This window comes from Zea mays, chromosome 5 (genome assembly GCF_902167145.1).
Source record: "Zea mays cultivar B73 chromosome 5, Zm-B73-REFERENCE-NAM-5.0, whole genome shotgun sequence".
Taxonomy (NCBI): domain Eukaryota; kingdom Viridiplantae; phylum Streptophyta; class Magnoliopsida; order Poales; family Poaceae; genus Zea; species Zea mays.
Genome location: NC_050100.1, coordinates 220,809,569 through 220,827,848, shown reverse-complemented (window position 1 = coordinate 220,827,848; position 18,280 = coordinate 220,809,569). Strand labels below are relative to the sequence as shown.

General features: G+C 46.9%; 1 protein-coding gene across 1 annotated transcript; it reads right to left on the bottom strand.

Moving 5' to 3' along the window:
• On the bottom strand, positions 1-1,346 carry LOC100217000 (Galactosyltransferase family protein). Its single transcript, NM_001143377.1, has one exon. It carries the CDS (start codon positions 1,036-1,038, stop codon positions 43-45), a length of 996 nt encoding a protein of 331 aa, NP_001136849.1. The 5' UTR covers positions 1,039-1,346; the 3' UTR covers positions 1-42.
• Between the last annotated feature and the right edge of the window lie 16,934 nt (positions 1,347-18,280).

Genomic DNA, 18,280 nt, shown 5'->3' with positions numbered 1-18,280 from the left:
GTCTACAGATGACTCTTAATAGTTGTAGAGATATACTACCGACTAGACGTGGTAGACGTTTTGCAAGTCGACGTGATAGAGCTTAGACGGCTTGAGCCCCTGCGTGGCGTTGAAGAAGTGGAGTGTGCGCGCCCACTTGAGGCGGTCCTTGAGCTTGTGCACGGCCACGGTGTCGGCGATGTGCTCATGCCGGAAGCAGTTGACGTCGGTGGCCATCTCCCTGTCCCAGTAGTCGTACATCCTCGGCTCCTCGTTGTACACGTTCTTGTACCTCCCGCCCTTGCGCAGCCACCCTCCGAAGTTGACGTCCTCCCAGTCGTTGTGGTCGTCCCGGAGCTCCGGCGTGGCGGCGATCCACTCCGCCACGTCCCACGACACAACGTACCCCATCCCGGACATGTACTGCTTCTCGGGCAGCCAGTGGCAGGGCGTCAGGTAGCCCTGGTACGCGTCCCGCCGCGCCTTCCCGCGCAGCGACTCCGCCAGCGCCGCCACCCGGTAGTAGGTGTCGTCGTCGGTCTTGCCCACGTAGTCGTACCGCTCCCCGTCGCCGGCGAACAGCCCCGGCACGGCCGAGAAGTAGGCGTACGTCTTGCCGTCGTTCATGTTCTCCGTGCAGTTGAGCACCACCACGTCGCCGTGCGCGATGATCTCCAGCGCCACCAGGATGCGGTCCTCCTCCCGCTCGATGCGGCACATGACGAAGCGCACGTCCACCACCGCGCGCACGGGCCGCGGCTGCAGGGAGTAGGCCAGCCGCAGGAGCGCGCGCCGCTCGTACGTGCTTGGGGTGGTCACGATGCCCATCAGCAGCCGCAGGTCCACCGCCTCATCCGTAGGAGGAGAGCCTCCGGCGGCGAGACGGCCGACCGCCGACGCGCCGTTGTTGTAGTTGCATGACGACGACGTAGAGGACCCGAACATCCCGGCCGGGAGCCTGAAGTTGTCGGGGAAGAGGACCAGGTACATGACTGCAGCCAGGAGGATGCAAGGGAGGAGGAAGAGCGAGGTGCATCCAGGAGAAGACGGAGGCTTCATCGATCCTGCTTCCCCCGCAGGCCGGCCGCCGCTCGTCGTGTCGTAGTTAGTTAGCTAGCAGCCTAGCACTCGAGCTAAGCTTTCTGCTTCTCAAGGCTGATTAGCTGCTGCTGGCTGCTGCCTGCTGCTGACTTGATGAGCTCAGTTAATTAAGCTCACTTAAATAGGAGGAGCACTCTGTGCTTTGCCTTGCAGCCTGGTAGATCTACGTACATCCAAGTGTGTTCAGTGTTCTAAACACTGAGAACTACACGAGTCCGCCGGGGAGTAAACCGCGCTTCTATTTTTGTATAATGCTAGTGCGAGAATCGATGCCTTGAGCTGTCCTGTCCATACATACTAGCGTTTTTTATTACCGCAACATGCGAGTATTTCACTGCAGTTGGCTTAGATCCAAGCTCGGTCAGCTCGTGGGTAATTCTTCTTATCGAAAGCCCATCGACTGCATTTATTGCGTAGATCTGAAGCGAGCAGGATCCGAGGAACGAAACGTGCAGATGTTGACCAATACTCCTAGCTTGCATCATCATTTTTTAATACTCCAATCGAGTTCTGTAATTCCTATCGTTTTGAATAGTGACACGGTCATCAAGTATAGCTTTGTCTATATTTTGTTTTATTCATAGTATAAAAAACAATATTGTTAAAATAAATGTAAAACATCTTCTTCTTTTGCCATCCTCAAAAGTTAAACCTAGATGTTTTTATACAAAATATCTGGATTGTCAAAGTTATATAGGTTTGACATTAGGCTATTAGCAATGTCAGGGGCGCAACCAGGATTTAAATATAGAAGGGACAAATCAAATTGAGGGGACGACTGTTGAGAGGTATTTTACATTATTTAAATAATGATTAGCTGGTAAAATTAGTGGCCCTTATAGAATTAGGATAGTATTAGAGGCGACGTTGCCCCTCTATGCCCGTCCCTGGCGTCGCCCCTGACCAATGCTAATATGCTATGGTGCGAAGTTTTGGGTCAATGGGTCCGATAGTTCTCTAAATTGTTCTAACATATTTCTAAGACGAAAGTTTTATGTGTTAATTTTTAAAGAATTTCTAAAATAGACTCTCTGGTAAAAAATCTAACATGGACCAAAAATTCGATGTTATAGAAAATACACCGAGATATTAGGCTCCATGTTGGGTTAAATTACACCTAACCACTTGAACTTTAGCAACAACGCCACTCGCCTTAGCAACATTGGTGATGTCTCTGGACCTCGGTGTTGGTCCAACTAACGCCAAATCTCACACTTCAATATGTTCCTACGAAACACTGATATCAGTGCACTTAGGCCACACGTTAGCCCTCTTCTCTTGTGCAAAGCATCGACATGAAGTAAACCAACACCGAGTTTTTGTAGCTCGATGTTTTAGGTTGCAATGGAAATATGACCATGTATTATGGCCAGATCTTGGTGTTGTTTTAGTTCATAGTGATGTCTTAGTCTCAGCATTTTTTTTATTTAATGTCAAGGTACTTTCTGTAGGCAACCAGTTCACAACAAACCATAAATTGTACTCCACAACCCACAAGATCACATCTTCTTTATTAAAACCTGACGCCATTTGCTTACTTCTCCGCGTTCCGCGGGTTGCCGTCGTTTCACGGTGCTACGCGTGCCAGATGTCTATGCGTCCACACCAGCTAAAATATCCACTTTCATGCGATGGTGCATCAACGGTTCATCGTCGCATATTCACATAGCAACAAACCAGTACCCACGAGCAGTCCTGCAGGGTGCTATCACGTTCGTAGCTTCCAGACTAGATGTTGGATACTTCTAGGTTGCTTGCCCGACGAACGCTACGGAGAAAAAAAATCGCCTTCAAGCCTTGCTGTCTTTCCCAAGAAGACTACGGGCTTTTTGGATTAAAGGATTATTTTTCGAATCCTACTTTTCTTCTGTGTTTTTAAACTAATTACTATAAAATTTCTATATTATTCATGTGAAATTTATGGCTTCCAAAAAAATCCCTACGCCTTCAACATCGACCCGCGACCGTGGGTACGTCCAGCCGTGTGTGTCCCCTCCTTGCGCAGGTTGTTGTCAACATTTGCCTCCCGATTCTCTACAGGTCCGGCCATCTTTCCGCACTTTTTATATACAACGAATTTTGATTTGATTATTTCTAAAAAGTTTAAACTGCCCTGCCCAGATGCTTACAACTGTCACATGCTCCTTTCACTGGGATTCATCTCCTACTAGAACAGATTAAAACCTGACGTCATTTGCTTGCTTCTACGTGTTCCGCGGGTTGCTGTCGTTTCACGGTGCTACGCATGCCAGATGTCCCACTCGCAGCGACGGCTTCGTTAGTTCACGCCGTTGGGGACACTCGCCAGCCACGAGCCCACAACCTCCGTTACAGCCGGTTGGAGCAGGCTGGCGCAGCAGATCAGCCGTCGCGTCTCCGGAGCAGATCCGCCATTGCGTCTCCCCGCCGATCTCGCCGCTGCACAGATCCACGACACCCGGAGCCAGGTCCCGACGCGCGCTAAGGCAGCTCTCCCGCTGCTATGGCGGGCCCTGCTTCGACGAGGCCCCACGCGCATCTGCTGCTGCTATTGCGGTCTGGGCGCTCCCCACCGATCTCGCCGCACGGAGTAGGTCCCGACGTGCGCTAAGGCTGCTCTCCCGCTGCTATGGCGGCCACTGCTTCGATGAGGGCCCACGTGGAGCTGCTGCTGCTATGCGGTCTGGGCGCTCCCCGCCGATCTAGCCGCGCGGAGCAGGTCCCGACAAGCGCTGAGGCTGCTCTCCCGCTGCTATGGCGGGCCTGCTTCGGCGAGGCCCCACGCGCAGCTGCTGCTGCTATGCGGGCTGGGCGCTCCCCGCCGATCTCGTCGCGCGGAGCAGGTCCCGACGCGCGTTGAGGCTGCTCTCCCGCTGCTATGGCGGGCCCTGCTTCGGCGAGGCCCCACACTCAGTTGCTGCTGCTACGAGAAAGGATAGGATACGGTGTGTGACGCTCCTCACCGACCTCCCCGCCGCACGGATCTACAGAACGAACAGGTCTCGGCACTATCGCGTTATGGTCGTCGGTAATGCTCACCATTCCACACCCACAGGGGTTGTACCTTTCTTCGTTTTGTTTACATGCCTACCCATACTACACGTCCCCTCTCCATCCCCTCTTCGCATTGTGGCAGCCTATATACATCTATCGTCGTCCTCATTCGTGTGTTTTGGGTTTTTTGGGTCCACCAACACCTCCTGAAGGGCTTCCTGTTCTGCTGTCGATGGCGTGCGTGACCTAGATCTGCCGAGGGCGTCCGTGGATACAGGTTAGTTTTGGCCACTATCACTCTGCCTGTCCACTTTATTCGGCTGGTTAGATTGTGTTTTGCTCTACGCATCGCGTTCGTTGGTATGCTGATTAGTTTGGATAGCCCCAACGCTTGATGTGCCAGGCTTGTCTCTTTTGCGTACTGTTAGACTTAAAGTGCTTCTCAAAGTGGTCTTAATGCGCGTTGAGATTCTTCTCTTTTCTTTTATATTGTGTTTTGCTCTACGCATCGAACTGTTCTGATCGCCATTGTACCTCTTTGTTTCCTCCTTTCTCCAGCATAAGATTTTTAGCCTATATAACATGCAAAAGAGAACATGAAAACAGGAACCTAGATTATTAAGTAAATTCTGTTTCCGATTAGGCTCACCTTCTTGACTACATTGAGCACGTAGGGCTGCAGCTCTTCTGTCCTATAGGCACCAACACCAAGATTGAGCTTCAGCTCGCTTTTATCTGCTTTAAAGGCCTCGGAAACCCCAAGAATTGGGTCTGGAGGAGCCATTGGCACTCCTTCAAAACGAGAAACATCCACTGCAAGGGCCATCATGACACGACCAAAGTTCTGCATTTAAGAAAGGAACAATGTAACTGAAAAGTGCTTCTCAAAGTGGTCTGAATGCGCGTTGAGATTCTTCTCTTTTCTTTTCCCCCGTCATGCATGTTGCGTTGGTGAGTTTATGCTAACCGATGGGGAAGCCGGTGCACATCCTCCGCCAGCGTTGGTGAGTTTTTTGCCTACCCTTATACATGTTTCAATGTTGACCAATTAACTACAAAAGCATATGCTACATTTTTATCAACCTTTCCCTTGTCAGTAAGGAAACAAATCCACTTTACATTTATGTACACAACTCCACACACAAGAAGCATGTAGCCAGCGATCTCCTAAAGCAAAATCAGCTCACTCTTCTAAACATTTGGGTACGCCTTGGTCATGATTGCAACACTGTCAGCCAAGAAGCAAAGTACTTAGAGGGGAACTCAGCAAAGAAATTAGACATTCATAAGCTATTCAAGCTATTCCAGGTTGTGTAAGGATATGATATATAATTAACAGGACTGCCCCCTATATGTACTTACGTTCATCACACTGTTGCTTGCGCTTTAACCCTAGAAACTTAAAATCAGGTACCAGCTGGATAGGAATTGCTTTGCTATGGACACGCTAGCTGTTTGGACTTCAAAATTTTGAAACTTTTGATTCGGAGATGATGTAACATGACATTCGTATTATCAGAGTAATGCTTCAGTCCATTAGGTGTTTAGATTGTGACATTTAGCTACACTTTTCTGAGGCTTAATGATGGACCATTTTCTATAGCAGATTTATGTCTTACTTTCACAAAATTATTTTAAATTAAGTGAACTCAGTTATCCAGTCGTTGATCACATTTCTGTGCCTTCCTACTTGGATATTTCAGCATTTTCAGGCTTAATGATGGACCATTTTCTATAGCAGATTTATGTCTTACTTTCACAAAATTATTTTAAATTAAGTGAACTCAATTATCCAGCCGTTGATCACATTTCTGTGCCTTCCTACTTGGATGTTTCAGCATTTCCAATTTTTTGATGCTTATGTGCAGTTAGATGTTGGGTGGTACCCTCTAGTCTAGGTTTCCTGCCTGCTGCCCAGTCTGTTTAGAGCTTAGCAATTTTTACTAGGATCTAGATTCTTTGGAATTGATTGACATACTGGCCTCTAAAAGAGGCACTAGCCTCTACCTATGCGCAGAGATATATCCTTACTGGTTGGCTAATTCTTATGGGCTGTTTTTTTCCAGTGATCTGGGTACTTGCTGCTTAGGGGAATTTTGTCGCAGCTTGGAGGAGACCACTCGCCATTTTGTGTTTTCGATCGTCGGTGAGTTTGTGAGAGCACCTAGAGGGGGGGGGGGGTGAATAGGTGATCCTGTAAAACTTCAAAACTTAAGCCACAAAAACTTGTTAAGTGTTAGCACAAATATGGCCAAGTGGCTAGAGAGGAGTCAAAACACAATAACCACAAGAGGGCAATCACAGAGTTGACACGGTGGTTATCCCGTGGTTCGGCCAAGTACAAAACTTGCCTACTCCACGTTGTGGCGTCCCAACGGACGAGAGTTGCACTCAACTCCTCTCAAGTGATCCAATGATCAACTTGAATACCACGGTGTTTTTCTTTCCTTTGATCTTTTCCCGTTTGCGAGGAATCTCCACAACTTGGAGTCTCTCGCCCTTACAATTGAGTTCACAAAGAAATACGGAGTAAGGTGGGAATGAGCAACGCACACAAGACTCGAAAATCAGAACAACAACACGCACACAAGTCGCAACAAGAGCTCGCAACGCAACACAAAGAGTTCACAACTCCACAAGAGCTCTATATGCTATCACAATGAAACGAATGCGTGAGATTGATGTCTTGGTGCTTAGAAGAGTTGTAGGAATGCTTGGTGTGCTCCTCCATGCGCCTAGGGGTCCCTTTTATAGCCCCAAGGCAGCTAGGAGCCGTTGGGAACAAATCTGGAAGGCCATCTTTGCCTTCTGTCTCGTGGCGCACCGGACAGTCCGGTGCACACCGGACACTGTCCGGTGCCCGATTTGTTTCCATAAAAAGCGAAGCCGACCGTTGCCGACCGTTGCAGATCTGGCGCACCGGACAGTCCGGTGCACACCGGACAGTCCGGTGCTTCCTTCCGACCGTTGGCTCGGCCACGTGTCGCGCGCCGATCGCGCGGCCGACCGTTGGCCCGGCCGACCGTTGGCTCACCGGACAGTCCGGTGCACACCGGACAGTCCGGTGAATTTTAGCCGAAGTCGCCGGAGAAAAACCCGAGAGCGGCCTCTTCGGCCGAGGCAGCCTGGCGCACCGGACACTGTCCGGTGCACCACCGGACACTGTCTGGTGCACCACCGGACAGTCCGGTGCCCCAGACCGAAGCAGCCCCTTGGCTGTACACAGCCAAGTCTTCTCTTCTTCTTCTTCTTTCTGTTTCTAAACACTTAGACAAGATATTAGTACACAAAACCAATGTACTAAGGCTTAGAAACATACCTTTACTTGTGATTTGCAACTTGTCCATCCATGGGCATATTTTCACATATTGGCACCTGTGTTTGCACTTAATCACCAAAATACTTAGAAATGGCCCAAGGGCACATTTCCCTTTCAATCTCCCCCTTTTTGGTGATTTATGCCAACACAACATAAAGCAACTAGAACAAGTGCAAAATCACTTCAAATAAAAACTCAAATTGGTTTTGATTCAATTTTGGCATATATGGATCATCCTTTGCCACCACTTGGTTTGTTTTTGCAAATCAAACTCAAATCTCTATCTCTAAGTCAAACACACATGTTGAAGCATAAAGAGAGTCATTCCAAAAGAGATTGATCAAAGATTTCAAAAACTCCCCCTATTTCCCATAATCAATACTTCTCCCCACAAGAAGTCAACTTTTGACAAAAGAGACAATAAGAGACAATAAAAGCTTTTGACAAAACAAAAACTCTATTCTACTATTTTCATCTACTATTTTCAGAATCTCTCAAGTGGTAGCTGATCCATTTATCACTTTGGCCTTTATTTTCTCCCCCTTTGGCATCAAGCACCAAAACGGGATCAATCTTGGCCCCTTTAACCTCATTGCCTCACCAAAATCGTCAATGAAGAGTACAAAGGCAATAAGATCATAGAGATGAACTTGGAATAAGTTACCCTCTCATCGGAGTGCAGTGGAAGTCTTGCATGGTCCAAGTTCACCTTTCCCTTTCAATTCACCTTCGAGACTAAATCAAGCAAACTCAAGCAAATGGTTAGTCTCAAAGGGTCAAGTTGTAACACATCTCCCCCTAAACATGTGCATCACTTTGCAACGGACTTGTGAGGTCCAGGGAGTGTTTGTACAACTTGAGCACCATAATAAGCAACAAAATGCAAAAAAAGGAACATGATCAAAAGCATAAGTACATGTATGCTACCATTCAATCCAGGTTCCGCGAATCTAAGACATTTAGCTCACTACGCAGCCTGCAAAAGGTCTTCTCATCTAGAGGCTTGGTAAAGATATCGGCTAGCTGGTTCTCGGTGCTAACATGAAACACTTCGATATCTCCCTTTTGCTGGTGGTCTCTCAAAAAGTGATGCCGGATGTCTATGTGCTTTGTGCGGCTGTGCTCAACAGGATTCTCCGCCATGCGGATAGCACTCTCATTGTCACATAGGAGTGGGACTTTGCTCAGATTGTAGCCAAAGTCCCGGAGGGTTTGCCTCATCCAAAGTAGTTGCGCGCAACACTGTCCTGCGGCAACGTACTCGGCCTCAGCGGTGGATAGGGCAACGGATGTTTGTTTCTTAGAGTTCCATGACACCAGGGACCTTCCTAAGAATTGGCACGTCCCCGATGTACTCTTCCTATCGACCTTACATCCAGCATAGTCGGAATCTGAGTATCCAACTAAGTCAAAGGTAGACCCCTTTGGATACCAGAGCCCGAAGCAAGGCGTAGCAACCAAATATCTAAGAATTCGCTTCACCGCCACTAAGTGACACTCCTTAGGATCGGATTGAAATCTAGCACACATGCATACGCTAAGCATAATATCCGGTCTACTAGCACATAAGTAAAGCAAAGAACCTATCATTGACCGGTATGCTTTTTGATCAACGGACTTACCTCCTTTGTTGAGGTCAGTGTGTCCGTCTGTCCCCATCGGAGTCTTTGCGGGCTTGGCGTCCTTCATCCCAAACCGCTTTAGCAGATCTTGCGTGTACTTCGTTTGGGAGATGAAGGTGCCGTCCTTGAGTTGCTTCACTTGGAACCCAAGGAAGTAGTTCAACTCGCCCATCATCGACATCTCGAATTTCTGCGTCATCACCCTGCTAAACTCTTCACAAGACTTTTGGTTAGTAGAACCAAATATTATGTCATCGACATAAATTTGGCACACAAACAAATCACCATCACATGTCTTTGTAAAAAGAGTTGGATCGGCCTTCCCAACCTTGAAAGCATTAGCAAGTAAAAAGTCTCTAAGGCATTCATACCATGCTCTTGGGGCTTGCTTAAGTCCATAGAGCGCCTTAGAGAGCTTACACACATGGTCGGGGTACCGTTCATCCTCGAAGCCAGGGGGTTGCTCCACGTACACCTCCTCCTTGATTGGCCCGTTGAGGAAAGCGCTCTTCACATCCATTTGGTACAACCTGAAAGAATGGTGAGCGGCATATGCTAGCAAGATTCGAATTGACTCTAGCCTAGCCACAGGAGCAAAGGTCTCCTCGAAATCCAAACCTGCGACTTGGGCATAACCTTTTGCCACAAGTCGAGCCTTGTTCCTCGTCACCACCCCGTGCTCGTCCTGTTTGTTGCGGAACACCCACTTGGTTCCCACAACATTTTGCTTAGGACGAGGCACCAGTGTCCAAACTTCATTGCGCTTGAAGTTGTTTAACTCCTCTTGCATGGCCAACACCCAGTCCGGATCTAGCAAGGCCTCTTCTACCCTGAAAGGCTCAATAGAAGAGACAAAGGAGTAATGCTCACAAAAATTAACTAATCGAGATCGAGTCGTTACTCCCTTGCTAATGTCACCCAGAATTTGGTCGACGGGATGATCCCTTTGAATCATTGCTCGAACTTGGGTTGGAGGTGCCGGTTGCACTTCTTCCTCCATCACTTGATTATCTTGTGCTCCCCCTTGATCAAGCGCCTCCACTTGAGGTACCTGTTCGTCATCTTTGGTTGGGGTATGCACCATAGTTGAGGAAGAAGGTTGATCTCGTTCATCTTGTTCCTGTGGCCGTACTTCTCCAATCGCCATGGTCCGTATAGCGGCCGTCGGAACATCTTCTTCATCTACATCATCACAATCAACAACTTGCTCTCTTGGAGAGCCATTAGTCTCATCAAATACAACGTCGCTAGAGACTTCAACCAAACCCGATGATTTGTTGAAGACTCTATACGCCTTTGTATTTGAGTCATAACCTAATAAAAACCCTTCTACAGCTTTGGGAGCAAACTTAGAATTTCTACCCTTCTTCACTAGAATGTAGCATTTACTCCCAAATACACGAAAGTACGATACATTGGGTTTGTTACCGGTTAGTAGCTCATATGACGTCTTCTTGAGGAGGCGATGAAGGTAGACCCTGTTGATGGCGTGGCAAGCAGTGTTAACGGCTTCCGTCCAAAAGCACTCGGGGGTCTTGAACTCTCCTAGCATCGTCCTCGCCATGTCGATGAGCGTCCTGTTCTTCCTCTCTACCACACCATTTTGCTGTGGTGTGTAGGGAGCGGAGAACTCGTGCTTGATCCCTTCCTCTTCAAGGAACTCCTCCACTTGAAGGTTCTTGAACTCGGACCCGTTGTCGCTCCTTATCTTCTTCACTTTGAGCTCAAACTCATTTTGAGCTCTCCTGAGGAAGCGCTTGAGGGTCCCTTGGGTTTCAGACTTATCCTGCAAAAAGAACACCCAAGTGAAGCGGGAAAAATCATCTACAATAACTAGACCATACTTACTCCCTCCTATGCTCAGATAGGCGACAGGTCCGAAGAGGTCCATATGCAGCAGCTCCAGGGGTCTTGAAGTGGTCATCACGTTCTTGCTGTGATGTGCTCCTCCCACTTGTTTACCTGCTTGACAAGCTGCACAAGGTCTATCTTTTTCGAAATGCACGTTAGTCAACCCTATCACGTGTTCTCCCTTTAGAAGCTTGTGAAGGTTCTTCATCCCCACATGTGCTAAGCGGCGATGCCACAGCCAGCCCATGCTAGTCTTAGCTATTAAGCATGCATCTAGACTGGCCTCTTCTTTTGCAAAATCAACTAAATAAAGTTTGCCGTCTAATACACCCTTAAAAGCTAGTGAACCATCACTTCTTCTAAAGACAGACACATCTACATTTGTAAATAGACAGTTATACCCCATATGACATAATTGACTAACAGATAGCAAATTATATCCAAGACTCTCTACTAAAAATACATTAGATATGGAGTGCTCATTAGAAATTGCAATTTTACCTAAACCTTTTACCTTGCCTTGATTCCCATCACCGAATACAATTGAATCTTGGGAATCTTTATTCTTGACGTAGGAGGTGAACATCTTCTTCTCCCTCGTCATATGGTTTGTGCATCCGCTGTCGATAATCCAGCTTGAACCCCCGGATGCATAAACCTGCAAGGCAAATTAGGCTTGGGACTTAGGTACCCAACTCATGTTGGGTCCTACAAGGTTAGTGCAAATTTCCTTAGGGACCCAAATGCAAGTTTTGTCTCCCTTGCATTTTGCCCCTAACTTCCTAGCAACAATTTTCTTATCCTTTCTACAAATAGCAAAGGAAGCATTTAAAGCATAATAAATTGTGGAAGGTTCATTCACTACTTTCCTAGGAGCATGAATAGCATTCTTTCTAGACACATGATGAATAGCATTTCTCCTAGACATATTTCTACCATGCATATAGGAAGAACTAGAAGCAAACATGGCATGAGAGTCAAAATCATCAAAAGCATTATAACTCCTATAAGCATTTCTAGTTTGTCTCCTATCATAATACATAAAAGCATGGTTCTTTTGCACATTACTAGCCATAGGGGCCTTCCCTTTCTCCTTGGCGGGAATGGGAGCCTTATGGCTTGTTAAGTTCTTGGCTTCCCTCTTGAAGCCAAGTCCATCCTTAATTGAGGGGTGTCTACCAACCGTGTAGGCATCCCTAGCAAATTTTAGTTTTTCAAAATCACTTTTGCTAGTCTTAAGTTGGACATTAAGACTAGCCACTTCATTATTTAGCTTTGCAATAGAAACTAGGTGTTCACTACAGGCATTAATATCAACATCCTTACACCTAGTGCAAATTTCAACATGTTCAACACAAGAGTTGGATTTATTTGCTTCTACTAGTTTAGCATTTAAATCATCGTTTATGCTCTTTAAGTTAGAAATAGAATCATGGCATGTTGACACTTCACAAGCAAGCATTTCATTCCTCTTAATTTCTAATGCAAGAGATTTTTGAGCCTCTACAAACTTATCATGTTCTTCATACAACAAATCCTCTTGCTTTTCTAAAAGTATATTCTTTTCATTCAAGGCATCAATTAATTCATTAATTTTGTCTATCTTAGATCTATCTAAGCCCTTGAACAAGCATGAATAATCTACTTCATCCTCATCACTAGATTCGTCCTCACTTGAAGAAGCATAGGTAGAATTGCGAGTACATACCTTCTTCTCCCTTGCCATAAGGCATGTGTGGCGCTCGTTGGGGAAGAGGGTTGATTTGTTGAAGGCGGTGGCGGCGAGTCCTTCATTGTCGGAGTCGGAAGAGGAGCAATCCGAGTCCCACTCCTTGCCTAGATGCGCCTCGCCCTTTGCCTTCTTGTAGTGCTTCTTCTTCTCCCTTTTGTTCCCCTTTTCCTGGTCACTTTCATTATCAGGACAGTTAGCAATAAAATGACCTAGCTTACCGCATTTGAAGCATGATCGCTTCCCCTTGGTCTTAGTCTTGCTCGGCTGTCCATTGCGACCCTTTAGCACCGTCTTGAAGCGCTTAATGATGAGAGCCATTTCTTCATCATTAAGCCCGGCCGCCTCAATTTGCGCCACCTTGCTTGGTAGTGCCTCCTTGCTCCTTGATGCCTTGAGAGCAATGGGTTGAGGCTCGTGGATTGGACCGTTCAACGCGTCATCGACGTACCTTGCCTCCTTGATCATCATCCGCCCGCTTACAAATTTTCCAAGAATTTCTTCGGGCGACATTTTGGTGTACCTGGGATTCTCACGAATATTATTCACCAAATGAGGATCAAGAACAGTGAAGGACCTTAGCATTAGGCGGACGACGTCGTGGTCCGTCCACCGCGTGCTTCCATAGCTCCTTATCTTGTTGACAAGGGTCTTGAGCCGGTTGTAAGTTTGAGTTGGCTCTTCTCCCCTTATCATGGCGAATCGTCCAAGCTCGCCCTCCACCAACTCCATCTTGGTGAGCATGGTGATGTCGTTCCCCTCGTGAGAGATCTTGAGGGTGTCCCATATCTGCTTGGCATTGTCCAAGCCGCTCACCTTATTGTACTCTTCCCTGCACAAAGATGCTAAGAGAACAGTAGTAGCTTGTGCATTTTTATGAATTTGTTCATTGATAAACATAGGGCTATCCGAGCTATCAAATTTCATTCCATTCTCTACAATCTCCCATATGCTTGGATGGAGAGAGAATAAATGACTACGCATTTTGTGACTCCAAAATCCGTAGTCCTCCCCATCAAAATGTGGAGGTTTACCAAGAGGAATGGAAAGTAAATGCGAATTCGAACTATGTGGAATACGAGAATAATCAAATGAGAAGTTCGAATTAACCGTCTTCCTGTAGTCGTTGTCGTCGTCCTTTTGGGAAGAAGAGGACTCATCGCTGTCGTAGTAGACGATCTCCTTGATGCGTCTTGTCTTCTTCTTCTTCCCATCTTTTCGCTTGTGTCCCGAGCCCGAGTTGTTGGACTTGTCATCCCTTGGCTCGTTGACGAAGGACTCCTTCTCCTTGTCGTTGATCACAATTCCTTTCCCCTTAGGATCCATCTCTTCGGGCGGTAAGTCCCTTTGTGAAGAGAACGGCTCTGATACCAATTGAGAGCACCTAGAGGGGGGGGGGTGAATAGGTGATCCTGTAAAACTTCAAAACTTAAGCCACAAAAACTTGTTAAGTGTTAGCACAAATATGGCCAAGTGGCTAGAGAGGAGTCAAAACACAATAACCACAAGAGGGCAATCACAGAGTTGACACGGTGGTTATCCCGTGGTTCGGCCAAGTACAAAACTTGCCTACTCCACGTTGTGGCGTCCCAACGGACGAGAGTTGCACTCAACTCCTCTCAAGTGATCCAATGATCAACTTGAATACCACGGTGTTTTTCTTTCCTTTGATCTTTTCCCGTTTGCGAGGAATCTCCACAACTTGGAGTCTCTCGCCCTTACAATTGAGTTCACAAAGAAATACGGAGTAAGGTGGGAATGAGCAACGCACACAAGACTCGAAAATCAGAACAACAACACGCACACAAGTCGCAACAAGAGCTCGCAACGCAACACAAAGAGTTCACAACTCCACAAGAGCTCTATATGCTATCACAATGAAACGAATGCGTGAGATTGATGTCTTGGTGCTTAGAAGAGTTGTAGGAATGCTTGGTGTGCTCCTCCATGCGCCTAGGGGTCCCTTTTATAGCCCCAAGGCAGCTAGGAGCCGTTGGGAACAAATCTGGAAGGCCATCTTTGCCTTCTGTCTCGTGGCGCACCGGACAGTCCGGTGCACACCGGACACTGTCCGGTGCCCGATTTGTTTCCATAAAAAGCGAAGCCGACCGTTGCCGACCGTTGCAGATCTGGCGCACCGGACAGTCCGGTGCACACCGGACAGTCCGGTGCTTCCTTCCGACCGTTGGCTCGGCCACGTGTCGCGCGCCGATCGCGCGGCCGACCGTTGGCCCGGCCGACCGTTGGCTCACCGGACAGTCCGGTGCACACCGGACAGTCCGGTGAATTTTAGCCGAAGTCGCCGGAGAAAAAACCGAGAGCGGCCTCTTCGGCCGAGGCAGCCTGGCGCACCGGACACTGTCCGGTGCACCACCGGACACTGTCTGGTGCACCACCGGACAGTCCGGTGCCCCAGACCGAAGCAGCCCCTTGGCTGTACACAGCCAAGTCTTCTCTTCTTCTTCTTCTTTCTGTTTCTAAACACTTAGACAAGATATTAGTACACAAAACCAATGTACTAAGGCTTAGAAACATACCTTTACTTGTGATTTGCAACTTGTCCATCCATGGGCATATTTTCACATATTGGCACCTGTGTTTGCACTTAATCACCAAAATACTTAGAAATGGCCCAAGGGCACATTTCCCTTTCAGTTTGTGTGCCTGTACACCTGATCTGTTTTATAATGTGTTGTTTGTTACGGGCCGATTTTTTCACCAGTGTTATGTGACGTTCTTCCATACTATGTGATAGTCGCCTAGAGGGGGGGTGAATAGGGCGAAGCTGAAATTCTCAAAAATAATCACAACTACAAGTCGGGTTAGCGTTAGAAATATAATTAAGTCCGCAAGAGAGGGCGCAAAATAAATCGCAAGCAAATGAAGAGTGTGACACGTGGATTTGTTTTATCGAGGTTCGGTTTTTGCAAACCTACTCCCCGTTGAAGTGGTCACAAAGACCGGGTCTCTTTCAACCCTTTCCCTCTCTCAAACGGTCCCTCGGACCGAGTGAGCTTTCTCTTCTTAATCACTTGGAACACAAAGTTCCTACAAGGACCACCACAAGATTGGTGTCTCTTGCCTCAATTTCAAATGAGTTTGATCGCAATAAGGAATCAAGAAAGAAGAAAGCAATCCAAGCGCAAGAGCTCGAAAGAACACAAGCAAATCTCTCTCACTAGTCACTAAAGCTTTGTGTGGAATTTGGGAGAGGATTTGATCTCTTGAGTGTGTCTAGAATTGAATGCCTAGCTCTTGTGAGTGGTTGGAAGTGTGAAAACTTGGATGCAATGAATGGTGGGTGGTTGGGGGTATTTATAGCCCCAACCACCAAACTAGCCGTTTGGTGGGGCTGACTGTCGTATGGTGCACCAGACAGTCCGGTGCACACCGGACATGTCCGGTGCGCCAGCCACGTCACCAAAGCCGTTGGGTTCCGACCGTTGGAGCTCTGTCTTCTGGGCCCGCCTGAATGTCCGGTGGCGCACCGAACATGTACTGTAGAGTGTCCGGTGCGCCAGTATGGGCGTGCCTGACTTCTGCGCGCGCTGGCACGCATTAAATGCGCTGCAGGTAGCCGTTGGCGCCGAAATATCTGTTGCTTCGATGTCACACCGGACAGTCCGGTGTACACCGGACATGTCCGGTGAATTATAGCGGACTAGCCGTTGCGAATTCCCGAAGCTGGCGAGTTCCTGAGGCGTCGTTCCTTGGAGCACCGGACACTGTCTGGTGTACACCGGACAGTCCGGTGAATTATAGTGGAGCGCCTCTGGATTTTCCCGAAGGTGACGAGTTCGACTTGGAGTCCTCTGGTGCACCGGACACTGTCCGGTGGCACACCGGACAGTCCGGTGTGCCAGACCAGGGCACACTTCGGTTATCCCTTTGCTCTCTTTGTTGAACCCAGTTCTTGGTCTTTTTATTGGCTAAGTGTGAACCTTTTGGCACCTGTATAACTTATACACTAGAGCAAACTAGTTAGTCCAAATATTTGTGTTGGACAATTCAACCACCAAAATCAATTAGGAACTAGGTGTAAGCCTAATTCCCTTTCAATCTCCCCCTTTTTGGTAATTGATGCCAACACAAACCAAAGCAAATATGAAAGTGCATAATTGAACTAGTTTTCATAATGTAAGTGCAAAGGTTGCTTGGAATTGAGCCAATATAAATACTTATAAGATATGCATGGATTGTTTCTTCATTTTTAACATTTTGGACCACGCTTGCACCACATGTTTTGTTTTTGCAAATTCTTTTGTAAATCCTCTTCAAAGTTCTTTTGCAAATGGTCAAAGGTAAGTGAATAAGATTTTACGAAGCATTTTCAAGATTTGAAATTTTCTCCCCTTGTTTCAAATGCTTTTCCTTTGCCTAAACAAAACTCCCCCTTAATGAAATCCTCCTCTTAGCGTTCAAGAGGGTTTTGAGATATCAATTTTGAAATACTACTTTCTCCCCCTTTTGAACACAATAGGGTACCAATTTGAAATTTCCAATTGAAAAACTCTTTTAAAATTAGGTGGTGGTGCGGTCCTTTTGCTTTGGGCTAATACTTTCTCCCCCTTTGGCATGAATCGCCAAAAACGGAGTCATTTGAGCCCTAAAGAGAATTCTCTCCCCCTTTGGTTATAAATAAATGAGTGAAGATTATACCAAAGACGAAGTCCTTTTGCTTTGGACTCTCCCCCAAAAGATGGAGAGATGCGCGGAGCGACGGCGAAGGATGAGTTACGGAGTGGAAGCCTTTGTCTTCGCCGAAGACTCCAATTCCCTTTCAATATACCTATGACTCGGTTTGAAATTCACTTGAAAACACATTAGTCATAGCACATGAAAGAGACGTGATCAAAGGTATATAGAAGAGCTATGTGTGCAAATCAACAAAAGAAGTTCCTAGAATCAAGAATATTTAGCTCATGCCTAAGTTTGTTAAAAGTTTGTTCATCAAGAGGCTTGGTAAAGATATCGGCTAATTGATCTTTAGTATTAATGTATGAAATCTCGATATCTCCCTTTTGTTGGTGATCCCTTAAAAAGTGATACCGAATGGCTATGTGTTTAGTGCGGCTATGCTCAATGGGATTATCCGCCATGCGGATTGCACTCTCATTATCACATAGAAGAGGAACTTTGGTTAATTTGTAACCATAGTCCCTAAGGGTTTGCCTCATCCAAAGTAGTTGCGCGCAACAATGGCCTGCGGCAATATACTCGGCTTCGGCGGTAGAAAGAGCTACAAAATTTTGCTTCTTTGAAGCCCAAGACACCAAGGATCTTCCCAAGAACTGGCAAGTCCCTGATGTGCTCTTTCTATTAATTTTACAACCCGCCCAATCGGCATCCGAATAACCAATTAAATCAAAAGTGGATCCCCTAGGATACCAAAGCCCAAACTTAGGAGTATAAACTAAATATCTCAAGATTCGTTTTACGGACGTAAGGTGAGCTTCCTTAGGGTCGGCTTGGAATCTTACACACATGCATACGGAAAGCATAATATCCGGTCGAGATGCACATAAATAGAGTAAAGATCCTATCATCGACCGATATACCTTTTGATCGACGGATTTACCTCCTTCGTCGAGGTCGAGATGCCCATTGGTTCCCATGGGTGTCTTGATGGGTTTGGCATCCTTCATCCCAAACTTGCTTAGAATATCTTGAGTATACTTCGTTTGGCTTAGGAAGGTGCCCTCTTGG

What these genes read in the sequence shown, in the direction of transcription:
- LOC100217000 (NM_001143377.1), bottom strand. Translation starts at nt 1,038, where the DNA reads ATGAAGCCTCCGTCTTCTCCTGGATGCACCTCGCTCTTCCTCCTCCCT.